Genomic DNA, 12,607 nt, shown 5'->3' with positions numbered 1-12,607 from the left:
ACTGAACTACCAGGGTAAAAGGCAGAGCTAGTGAACCCTGTGATTCTTCCTTTGATACAGATCCTGAGTTCTTAAGGTCTCTCCTCTGTTTATTGATTCAAGAAGAAGCTGAAATCAAAGTGGGACAGGCTTGGCATCAACACTCTGGCCAATTACAATCTCCCATTTCCTTAGTTCAAGTCAAGCAAGCCCAACAATGTCATGAAGAAATCCATTAAAAGGATAGCTTTCTTAAAAATTTTAAGCTATTTTCAAATTTTCCTATTGATAAATTAACTTATATGAGAGTTACATTTCCCTTAGAGCACAGTATCACAGCCTCTTAATCTTAACCTCTCTTCATAGGTATTATCATTAGTCAATGTGTAAATATTTACTGAGTGTATCACTTAAAAGCAAAGGAACCCTGAAAAGTCCCCATTATCATTCATTCAAGCATTTAAAAAACTTAAGATATAAACAAACACTGAGAAGTTAAAGAAATTCCCCAGATCAGAGTAATCCAATAAGGTGGTGGCTGAATTGATTTTTATGAGTCCTTTAGTCATTTATATAAACCTTATTGAGTTATATAGTTTCTCAAAATTACAAGTTCTTATATACTCTAAACTTCCTTTTGAGACTAATTCTTAAAATGGAAAAGGAAAACTTGGACAATTATAGAATTGTTATGGCCTATCAGGGAGGTTTTGAGTGTATAAAAATGTTTTGTGGAAATATATTCATAGGCATAAAAATTATCTTCTTTTTCTTTTTAAATTCAATCTAGTAACTAGGGAATGACCAAAGCCAAAATGAACCAATTTGACTAAGTTGAAATCTTTGAATATTATAGCTGAAATGCTCTTAACAATCATCTACTCCAACCCTCTTAATTACATAAGATAACTGAGTATAAGAGAAATAAAGCAAATTTGAGACGAGAACTCAGGCTTTGGTCCTCCCACTCTTCTATACACTACTTTTTAAAGCAGTCAGTTGCTTCAATTCAGCCATTTTTCAGACTAATTTGATTCTAAATCTATAGTCCCGGATCTAATTAGCTAAATTTCTCCAAACAATGGAATAATGTTCAACTAACTTATACTGAAAAATTCATCAGCATTAATAAACACTTCTATTTCATGCAAAGAACAAGTTCAAAATAAGTAACAAATTCTCTAATTAGTTCAACGAATCTCCCCTCAGGAAGCTGATGCCTTGGCTGATGCAGAGGAAAGGTGTGAGCAACTGATTAAGAACAAAATCCAGCTGGAGGCTAAGATCAAGGAGGTGACTGAGAGAGCCGAGGATGAGGAAGAGATGAATGCTGAGCTGACGGCCAAGAAGAGGAAACTGGAGGACGAATGTTCGGAACTGAAGAAAGACATAGATGACCTTGAGCTGACACTGGCCAAGGTTGAGAAGGAGAAACACGCCACAGAGAACAAGGTACGAATCATATTGCCCTATACCATGCAGAGACTGACATCCATCTAAGCTGCTCCACTGCAGAGGTCACTTCTCTTTTAACTCTTCTAGGTTAAAAACCTCACAGAAGAGATGGCCGGCCTGGATGAAGTCATAGCTAAGTTGACCAAGGAGAAGAAGGCCCTCCAGGAGGCCCATCAGCAGACCCTGGATGACCTGCAGGCAGAAGAGGACAAAGTCAACACCTTGAACAAAGCTAAAGCCAAGCTAGAGCAGCAAGTAGATGACGTAAGTGTGTTTTTAATATCCATTTGGAAGTTTTTAAAATTTCCTTTAATTTTTAATGAAATTTACTTTTGCATTAGCTTGAAGGGTCTCTGGAACAAGAAAAGAAACTTCGAATGGATCTAGAAAGAGCCAAGAGGAAACTGGAGGGTGACCTGAAATTGGCCCAAGAATCCATAGTAGATACAGAAAACGACAAACAGCAACTTGACGAGAAACTTAAAAAGTAGGAACTCCAAAAAAAAATTCTATGGGACACCATCTTTCAATACATAGGAGTACTAATATGTCTTGTTCCTCTGTCTAAAGGAAAGAATTTGAAATCAGCAATCTGCTAAGCAAAATTGAAGATGAGCAGGCAGTAGAAATTCAACTACAGAAGAAGATCAAAGAGTTGCAGGTGAGTCATCTCACCTCCGTTTGTTTCTTCACCCAAAAAACCTGAAATTGAGATGAGATCACGTTAATATGCTGTGTCACCACCAGGCCCGCATCGAGGAGCTGGAGGAGGAGATAGAGGCCGAGCGGGCCTCCCGCGCCAAAGCAGAGAAGCAGCGCTCAGACCTCTCCCGGGAACTGGAAGAGATCAGCGAGCGGCTGGAAGAAGCCGGCGGGGCCACTTCCGCCCAGATCGAGATGAACAAGAAGAGGGAGGCCGAGTTCCAGAAGATGCGCAGGGACCTGGAGGAGGCCACCCTCCAGCACGAGGCCACAGCGGCCGCTCTTCGCAAGAAGCACGCGGACAGTGTGGCCGAGCTGGGGGAGCAGATCGACAACCTGCAGAGGGTCAAGCAGAAGCTGGAGAAGGAGAAGAGCGAGATGAAGATGGAGCTCGACGACCTCAGCAGTAATGCAGAGACTGTTGCCAAAGCCAAGGTATCTGATACTCCCTTTATTTTTATTTTCCCAATACTGTATTTAAACGAGGGTAATTATTAATGATAATCTGTAAGAACCCTCACTGTTCTCTGGCATTAAACATTGTTTATGGCACTGATCTAAAATATTCTATTCTGATATGTTCCATTCTATTTCATTTTCTTCAATGCTGGATATGCTGCCCTGGTGGCTCAGTGGTAAAGAATCCACCTGCCAATACAAGAGATGCAGGTTCAATCCCTGGGTCAGGAAGATCTCCTGGAGAAGGAAATGGCAACCCACTCCAGTATTATTGCCTGGAAAACCCAATGGACAGAGGAGCCTGGTGGGCTACAGTCTATGGGGTCATAAAAGAATCAGACACAACTGAGTAACTAAAGCAACAAATGATTAAGATTGTTTCATACAACCTTCTTTAAGTGTCAGCATCAAGTACCACTGGGCTAAATGAATAAGCTTCAACAATGACCACTTTAGGGACATCATGCATCCATCATGCTTGAAACCTAACATGTTCCATAGAGTTGGCCATAAGTTTCTACTCACACTTTATTCACTCAAAAATATTTTAAGAATCAAGTATTAATTTTGTTTTTTACTGCATTTAGTATCTCATCTTTCGTGGCTATGTGTCCTGTAGGGAAACCTTGAAAAGATGTGCCGCACTCTAGAAGATCAAGTGAGTGAACTTAAGACAAAAGAGGAGGAGCAGCAGCGGCTGATCAACGACCTGACAGCTCAGAGAGCGCGACTGCAGACGGAAGCTGGTAGAAACTTCCATCGGTTCCACAACTATGTCCTAGACAAAAGCAATTCTGGGGATTCTGAATTAATAGCAATACTCCCATATTACAGAGGGGTAAACAAACTACCAGAATTTGCCAATAAGGTCAGGAAAATAAAAGCAAGAAATAATCAGCAGACTAGTTTATTTGTGACACCCCAATAGCAGTGCTGCTTTTTAATCTCTGCTTCTAGCCAATTCTGTAACAATATTTAAAGTATATATCTGTCAATTATATGTATAATATATATACAGAACTTTGGGTTATTTTTTATGCCATTAGAAATTCCTTTACTCCTATCATTCTTAGGTGAATATTCCCGACAATTGGATGAGAAAGATGCTTTGGTCTCTCAGCTTTCAAGGACCAAGCAAGCGTCTACTCAGCAGATTGAGGAACTGAAACGTCAGCTAGAGGAAGAAACTAAAGTAAGTTTCACCAAAGATCTTAGCTAATCAAATCTAAACATGTTCAGTTAGGTTCTCCTTTAAGTGTATAAAGTAAATATCACTGAAGAAATGAATTCAAGTCACTGAACTCATACTTCCATAGGCCAAGAACGCCCTGGCCCACGCCCTGCAGTCCTCCCGCCATGACTGTGACCTGCTGCGGGAACAGTACGAGGAGGAGCAGGAGGGCAAGGCCGAGCTGCAGAGGGCGCTGTCCAAGGCCAACAGCGAGGTGGCTCAGTGGAGGACCAAGTACGAGACGGACGCCATCCAGCGCACGGAGGAGCTGGAGGAGGCCAAGTGTGTACTGTGAACTCTGGAAGAGGAAAATGACTGGTTTCCTAGCTGAGCAACTCCCAGAAAGATCTGTGATGATGACAATAACATAACAATAGCACAGGCTAATATTTACTGAGTGTATACCATGTCTCCAATACGAATATATATTACATATTAACATTTAAATGCTTTCATAGCAATATTACATCACATTGTTATCTGTTGCCCTATTTTACAGATGAGGAAATTGAGACTGTGAGGGTTAACCAACTAACACAAGAGCATATGATTAATAAATAGTACAGCTGGGATTAGAATAAGACATTCTGATGCCAGAGACCACTTTCTTAAGTACTGAGGCACAAAGACACATCTCTTAAAACTCACAATGGGGGCCACCCAAACTGTGCATAATGTCCAGGGTTAGTCTGAATAAAGTGAAGTCTTAGTCTGTGTACAGACTAAAGGAGACCTTCAATAAGTCTTCTAGAGCATCAGGGATAAGGGTTTTTGCATATGTTAGGCTTGTATATTTGGCACACAATTGGGAATAAAGCAAGAATGTAGACAATTCATGCTTAGACTGCATGAATTGTCCTGATTTATTCATTTCTTTTCTTGGTGAGACTCTCCAAATGTGCATGATTAAAAGAAACTGGCTATTTTTCTAAGAAAAAAAGTAAATAAAATGGAAAGTCTGAGAAAGCAAAAGAATATGCCCAGTATATGTGTCCAACAGTTAGTCTCAAATCTTTTTTGGAATGAGGTGAAATATACATCATTCAATACAATTACCCTTGTTAATCATTCTCCCTACTATACTCAATCAGAAGCCTGCAAGTCCTCAAACCATATGCAGTAAGATACATACAATATCGGCTCCAACAATGGCCTCTCAGAATTCAAAAACAAAAAACCTGAGTTTAACCATTCAGCACTTTGGACCTTTTCATAGTTTGTCCATCTAGAAAGCAGTCTGGCTACCATAGTTTTGAAAGCCAAGCTACTTGACATCTATTTCATAATTCAGAATTAGGATTATGAAAGGGGACTGAGAGCTTAGCACTTGCCCCTGTTCCTGACCTCTCCCCGTAAATGCCTGGCTAACTTCTCAGGAAGAAGCTGGCCCAGCGTCTGCAGGAAGCTGAGGAACACGTAGAAGCGGTGAACGCCAAATGTGCTTCCCTTGAGAAGACCAAGCAGAGGCTCCAGAATGAGGTTGAGGACCTCATGCTCGACGTGGAGAGGTCCAACGCTGCCTGCGCGGCTCTCGATAAGAAGCAGAGGAACTTTGACAAGGTGGCTCAGCCTATACAAACTCCACCCATGTTTTATTAATACTTAGTCTCCCTTTCTCCATCAGCTGACAATTTACTGCTTTTCAGGTCCTATCAGAATGGAAACAGAAGTATGAGGAAACTCAGGCTGAACTTGAGGCCTCCCAAAAGGAGTCCCGCTCTCTCAGTACTGAGCTGTTCAAAGTCAAGAATGCCTATGAGGAGTCCCTGGACCAACTTGAAACCCTAAAGAGAGAAAACAAGAACTTGCAGCGTGAGTGCACTTGAACTTCTCTACCCTATGTGGCCTTGGCAGGACCTCTCCATGTTCTGACCTCTTCTCCCTTCTGTTCGCCCACAGAGGAGATTTCCGACCTCACTGAGCAGATTGCTGAGGGAGGGAAGCAAATCCATGAACTGGAAAAAATAAAGAAGCAAGTGGAACAAGAGAAATGTGAGATTCAGGCTGCTTTAGAGGAAGCAGAGGTACATATTATGATGGGCAATGGTACTATGAAAGGGATCCATTATTACAGAGCTGGTGAAAATTTGAACTTATATAACCTTGATGAAAGGCAATTTGATGCCAGTCATCAAAAGTCTTAAAAATGGAATACTATGACCTATCGGTTCTCTAAGACCCTATCCCCTAAGATTGTCCTAAATGGAGGCAAAGTTTCAACACAAGATATCCAATCCAAAAATAAAGTGATGCAAGCTATGGAAATGGTGAAATTTCGACAGCCTTTAAATGTAATTAACACGGGGAAATATTTATGGTAGAGGATAATTTTTAAAGCAAGACATATATCTGCATATACAATTTTATCATATGTAAATGGACATGGATTTGGGTGGACTCTGGGAGTTGGTGATGAACAGGGAGGCCTGGCGTGCTGCGGTTCATGGGGTCACAAAGAGTCGGACACAACTGAGTGACTGAACTGAACTGAAATATGTATATATACAGGAAAAAAAAACTAGAAGAAAATGCACCACATTAAAATTGTGCCTGTGAGTGGAGACACAATAGGAAGGTTTTCTCTGTTTTTATAAATTACACCCACATGATGCAGTGAACATATATTTTGTAATCAGAAATATATACATATATGTTTTAAAACTGAGAATTTCTACAATAAGAATTAGTATAACACTTTATACTTTACGAAGCACCCTTATTACAGAGCTTCCCTCTAAAATCCACAACTAAATAAACAGAAGGATGATTTACCTAGCAGAGTCCTAGAGCTGTTGTATTGTACTCTGTAAAATTAGACAAACTGATAGGGTTTGGCTCACAGGGGAATATCCTCCAAATAGTCATTTTCCATTATTAATTGATCATTGTTTTGTTAAGGCATCTCTTGAGCATGAAGAGGGAAAGATCCTGCGTATCCAGCTGGAGTTGAACCAGGTCAAGTCTGAAGTGGACAGGAAAATTGCTGAAAAGGATGAGGAAATCGAACAGCTGAAGAGGAACCACATTAGAGTTGTGGAGACCATGCAGAGCACACTGGATGCTGAGATCAGGAGCAGGAACGATGCCCTGAGAGTCAAGAAGAAGATGGAGGGAGACCTCAATGAAATGGAGATTCAGCTGAACCATGCCAATCGCTTGGCTGCAGAGAGCTTAAGGAACTACAGGAACACCCAAGGGATCCTGAAGGTAGTGGGTCCACTGTACAGCCCAGAGGAGTGAGGGATGTGGCCTGTCTCCCATTCATCACAAAAGCTTGTTAAACCATCCATTTTTTTCTCTTTAACAGATTATAGCAATTCATAGTATGAGGGAGCTAAATCAAGTACACATAGAATATATTTTTAAAGAAATATTATGTAAAAAAGAAAAAAACCCAGAAGCCCAGAGATATGATGTGAGAGAAATTTTCTCCCCACCAATAGGCCTGGGGTTGAGTCTTAGTTTTGTCACTTACTAACTGCCTGATTTTAGGCACGTTATTATTTAACCTTTCAGAACTTCTGTTTCTTCCACAAAATAAGAAAGAAACTACCACCTCGTAGGGTTACTTTTGAGGATCAAGTGAGCAAAGAGATGTCAAGTGATGGGTAGAGCATACAGAAAATGTGCCATAAATGATCCTAGCACGTGAAAAATAACCAGTTGATGGCATAAAACACAAGAATCTCTAGCTGGTGACATCACCATTTTCATGCTCATTCAAATGACAGGCCTGTCATTTCCTGTTCCTGGTACCAGCCCATTCTTCCAGTTCATCTAGGATGTTCACACCTTCTTTAGAGTGTCTAAGGCCTTTTTATTAACCTAACAGGATACCCAGCTCCACCTGGATGACGCTCTCCGTGGCCAGGAGGACTTAAAGGAGCAGCTGGCGATCGTGGAGCGTAGAGCCAACCTGCTGCAGGCTGAGATTGAGGAGCTGCGGGCCACCCTGGAGCAGACAGAGAGGAGTAGGAAGATTGCAGAGCAGGAGCTCCTGGATGCCAGTGAGCGCGTCCAGCTCCTGCACACCCAGGTGATACCTTCATATCAAATACTGTGTACTGTGATGATGCTGCTTCCATTTAGTCGCTAAGTCACATCCAACTCTTTGTGACCCCATGGACTGTAGCATACCAGGCTCCTCTGTCCATGGGATTCTCCAGGCAAGAATACTGGAGTGGGTTGCCATTTCCTTCTCCAGAGTATTTTCCCAACCCAGGGATCAAACCTGCATCTCCTGCTTTGGCCTGTGGATTCTTCACCACTGAGCCACCAGGGAAGCCCCACTCCATTTTTATAAATATATGTATATTTAGAAGGATGGATGAGTTGCTTTAAAATATTAATTGCAATTATCTTGAAGTGATGAGATTATAGGTGATTTTTTGGTGTCTGTTTTTCTTTTTTAGATTTTCTACCAAAAAAGGGACAGCGGTATTACTATTTTTATTTAAAATTAGGGCTTGAGTCCTTAGATTATTTTGAAAACCATGATATGGGATAAGCTTAAATAAAGATTATCCACTGACTACACAATCTGAAAATGCTCCATTTAATGTTTCTCATCAGAAGCACGTCAACATTCAGCACTACAGTGCTTACAGTCCCTTTGCCTTGCACAACATTCAGCATCGCTGACCTGCCCGGGCATTAAATATCCTAGTCATTTTGACAACCAAAAATATCTACCCCTAAAAGTTTCTAAATACCCACTGAGGTGGTATTGATTCCCTTAGAGAACCACCGGGCAAAATTTTAAGAAAATGTTTTCAGAAGTACTTTTCTGAATTACTATTCAATATTCCCAAAGGGAGCAAAACATTCAAGTTAACAGAAAATAGATTCCTTCTAATAGAAGAACTCTCAGTGCCAGGCTCTCACAAAAAGAAACAATTCTTTTCGAACGTTTCAAGGATAGAATACTAGTGATGTCTGTTTGACATATAATTGAAAGAGCAATTAATTAATACAGGCATTTTTGAACCTCACACATCCTCACACACAAATCAGATGGGCAATCAGGGAGATGGGACAAACCTTGCAAATGATTAACATTTTGCATGGAACAAATATTTAGTTTAGTGAAATCTTGCTATTAGGTCCCCTGCTTGAGCCAAGAAGTAAGACATTAATAAAATCCCAAGTGTTCAAACTACTAGTCTTATACATTTCCACTACTTTTAACAGAACACCAGCCTGATCAACACGAAGAAGAAACTGGAAAATGATGTTTCACAACTCCAGAGTGAAGTGGAAGAAGTAATTCAAGAATCACGCAATGCAGAAGAGAAGGCTAAGAAGGCCATCACTGATGTGAGCAGATGAGCATTTGTTTAATGATATTGTGTGTTACCTGCTATTACCAGGATTGTCGTATTGGTTTATTTACTAATTAGGCGGCCATGATGGCTGAGGAGCTGAAGAAGGAGCAGGATACCAGCGCCCACCTGGAGCGGATGAAGAAGAACCTGGAGCAGACGGTGAAGGACCTGCAGCACCGCCTGGACGAGGCTGAGCAGCTGGCCCTGAAGGGCGGGAAGAAGCAGATCCAGAAGCTGGAGGCCAGGGTGGGTCTCTCAATCTCTGAAGCTGAGAAGGGAAAAAGTCACTCCCCACCCTTCTCTTTCCTTGTATATTGATTCCCATCCTTACCCTGGGGCTGAGGACATCCACCCAGTATCATCCCTAGGTCATGAGTCAATTAATATCCCCCAAGACTGACTATATAAATATCTTTCTTGATTGTAGGTACGTGAACTTGAAGGAGAGGTTGAAAGTGAGCAGAAACGTAATGCTGAGGCTATTAAAGGTTTACGGAAACATGAGAGAAGAGTAAAGGAACTCACCTACCAGGTAAGGGGAATAGCTTTCTAGAATATCCAGACTTCCTGCCCAAAGAAAACCTACTGACTGTGTGATACTCAAAAATAGCTCACACTAGCTTGATATATATATAAGGGGCAAATGACACAATCACCTATCACAGGCACTCTCCTAAGCCACAAAAATCAGGAATACCTTTAAAAATAGCATAAGTGAGGAAAGAATATGGGTTTCAAGGCCAGGTCAACTGGTATTGTCCTCTCTTACTTTTTAAACTCTGATAGGTTACCTAACGCTAATCACCTGTAAATTATACTCAGCAGAGCAGAATAAGGATTAAAGAATTGTATAACTCTCTAACATAGTGCCTGCACATAACAGACACTTATCAAGAGTGGCTACTGTTAATACTATGAAGGAAGCCTCAGAGTTGACCACATTTACCCCAGGCCCACCTGCTATCATATCAAAGTGATTTATGTCACCACCTATAGTAGGTTTATTTTATTGGATTGAATGCAGACCTTTTTTTTTTTAAAAAAAAAACTTCCAGACTGAGGAAGACCGCAAGAATGTACTCAGGTTGCAGGACCTGGTAGATAAATTACAAGCGAAGGTGAAATCCTACAAGAGACAAGCTGAGGAGGCCGTAAGTATCTTTAAACCCTTGAGGGAAGAATGAAACTTCTCTGGTATTAAAAGAATGTGTTAATTAGAAACAGACACAGATGTAAAGAACAGGCTTTTGGACTCTGTGGGAGAAGGCGAGGGTGGGATGATTTGAAAGAATAGCACTGAAACATGTATATTATCATATGTGAAATAGATCACCAGTCCAGGTTCAATACATGAGACAGCGTGCTCAGGGCTGGTGCACTAGGATGACTCTGAGGGATGGGATGGGGAGGGAGGTGGGAGGGGGGTTCAGGATGGGGAACACATGTACACCCATGGCTGATTCATGTGGATGTATGGCAAAAACCACCACAATATTGTAAAGTAATTAGCCTCCAATTAAAATTAATTAATTAAAAAATAAAACCCAGGATTTATGACCAAAAAAAAAAAAGAGACAAGAATATATCATTCTTAAGAGATGATATAAATTTGAATTTACTCCCAAATTCTAACTATGGAATAAGATTTCAAGAGGAGATATTTTTATTATTAAGCAGTTTGGAGGGGTTGGGGGGAAAAAAGAAAATTCCAAATAACCCACCTTACTTGATAGCTGCAAAGAATCTCTGGTAGAAAATCTAACACCATGATAAATATTCCTCTCCCTCTAGAAATGGGCAAAATCAAGTATTCCCAAAAGCCAAATAGAAATCTTTTACCCCAACTGACTCCTTCACTCACTAACCAATGTCATCAGCAGAGGCTTATCCCTGTACACTTGCTATAGCAAATTGGGCTGTGTTGGAAGTTTCTCCAGCTTCATCTTTCCTGATTGTTTCCCATTCTTCTGGACACAACGTAGTAGGTAGGAGATAAGAAAAGCGAACACCAAAGGGAGTGACAGAACAGAAGCAAGTCCAACCAATGGAGGGCGTTACTTTCTTCTGAGCCCAATTTTTCTCCCATCTCTGTATACCAGAGTCAAAACATATCATATGGAAAAAAAAAAAAATTTTAGTGGAATTTTCCCAAAGTTATAATTTGATCTTACATTTACTTTCTAACCTCTGTGACCATCGACGGGTCTCTTCCTCCTTTCCACACAACCCATACATGGTAAACTGATTTCACATATACATGGGTTGGGCGTAATGAGCCTGTCTCTTCCGTTTCAAAACTGTTCCTTCTTTCATTCTTTAGAGTAAAAAAAGTAATTGAAGCTACAAGTTCGGTCTGGATTTGAAGTCAAATATGACAAACAGACCATAAGAAAAAAGTATATGAGTTGAGGAAATAATCCTGCTTTGTGATAAGTGCAATAAGAACCATGAAGTCTAATTCTCACGATTTTATTCTTAGGAGGAACAATCCAACACTAATCTCGCCAAACTCCGCAAGCTCCAGCACGAGCTGGAGGAGGCTGAGGAACGGGCTGACATTGCCGAGTCCCAGGTCAACAAGCTGAGGGTGAAGAGCCGGGAGATTCACACAAAAGTCAGTGCAGAGTGAACACACCTGCCTGGTGCTGCCAAGGGCCTGAAGAAATGCACAAAATGTGCTATTTTGGGTCACTTGCTTTGTGATATTCTTTTCTCGTAATGTTGAATAAATAAAAACCATCAGTTCAGTTCAGTTCAGTTGCTCAGTCGTGTCCGACTCTCCGCGACCCCTTGAATCACAGCACGCCAGGCCTCCCTGTCCATCACCAACTCCCGGAGTACACTCAAACTCATGTCCACAGAGTCAGTGATGCCATCCAGCCATCTCATTCTGGATGACATGGTTGTCCCCTTCTCCCGCCCCCAACCTTTCCCAGCATCAGAGTCTTTTCCAGTGAGTCAACTCGTCGCATGAGGTGGCCAAAGTATTGCAGTTTCAGCTTTAGCATCAGTCCTTCCAATGAACACCCAGGATCAATCTCCTTTAGAATGGACTGGTTGGATCTCCTTGCGGTACAAGGGACTCTCAAGAGTCTTCTCCAACACCACAGTTCAAAAGCATCAATTCTTCGGCAATCAGCTTTCTTCACAGTCCAACTCTCACATCCATTCATGACCACAGGAAAAACCATAGCCTTGACTAGATGGACCTTTGTTGGCAAAGTAATGTCTCTGCTTTTTAATATATTATCAAGGTTGGTCATAACTTTCCTTCCAAGGAGTAAGCGTCTTTTAATTTCATGGCTGCAATCAGCATCCGCAGTGATTTTGGAGCCCAAAAAATAAAGTCTGACACTGTTTCCACTGTTTTTCCATCTATTTCCCATGAAGTGATGGGACCAGATGCCATGATCTTTGTTTTCTGAATGTTGAGCTTCAAGCCAACCTTTTCACTCTC

The 12,607-nt window shown here is 41.2% G+C and overlaps 1 protein-coding gene across 2 annotated transcripts in view; it reads left to right on the top strand.

The window, feature by feature from the left end:
- Positions 1 to 11,902, top strand: part of LOC129543825 (myosin-8) — a 29,387-nt gene extending 17,485 nt beyond the window's left edge. For both annotated transcript variants that reach the window (XM_055407180.2, XM_055407171.2), the window contains exons 22-39: positions 1,189 to 1,431; positions 1,522 to 1,698; positions 1,776 to 1,921; positions 2,005 to 2,095; positions 2,182 to 2,571; positions 3,215 to 3,341; positions 3,669 to 3,787; positions 3,912 to 4,108; positions 5,203 to 5,386; positions 5,473 to 5,638; positions 5,726 to 5,850; positions 6,725 to 7,033; positions 7,659 to 7,862; positions 9,017 to 9,142; positions 9,226 to 9,396; positions 9,578 to 9,682; positions 10,206 to 10,301; positions 11,630 to 11,902. In XM_055407180.2, coding sequence (XP_055263155.2) covers positions 1,189 to 1,431; positions 1,522 to 1,698; positions 1,776 to 1,921; positions 2,005 to 2,095; positions 2,182 to 2,571; positions 3,215 to 3,341; positions 3,669 to 3,787; positions 3,912 to 4,108; positions 5,203 to 5,386; positions 5,473 to 5,638; positions 5,726 to 5,850; positions 6,725 to 7,033; positions 7,659 to 7,862; positions 9,017 to 9,142; positions 9,226 to 9,396; positions 9,578 to 9,682; positions 10,206 to 10,301; positions 11,630 to 11,779 — 3,126 coding nt within the window. In that variant the 3' untranslated portion in view covers positions 11,780 to 11,902. The remainder of the gene's footprint in view (positions 1 to 1,188; positions 1,432 to 1,521; positions 1,699 to 1,775; positions 1,922 to 2,004; positions 2,096 to 2,181; positions 2,572 to 3,214; positions 3,342 to 3,668; positions 3,788 to 3,911; positions 4,109 to 5,202; positions 5,387 to 5,472; positions 5,639 to 5,725; positions 5,851 to 6,724; positions 7,034 to 7,658; positions 7,863 to 9,016; positions 9,143 to 9,225; positions 9,397 to 9,577; positions 9,683 to 10,205; positions 10,302 to 11,629) is intronic.
- Positions 11,903 to 12,607: the final 705 nt, after the last annotated feature.

Source organism: Moschus berezovskii, chromosome 20 (genome assembly GCF_049115385.1).
Source record: "Moschus berezovskii isolate FMDL1 chromosome 20, NW_MosBer_1.0, whole genome shotgun sequence".
Lineage (NCBI taxonomy): Eukaryota > Metazoa > Chordata > Mammalia > Artiodactyla > Moschidae > Moschus > Moschus berezovskii.
This window is presented reverse-complemented; position numbering and strand designations above follow the sequence as displayed.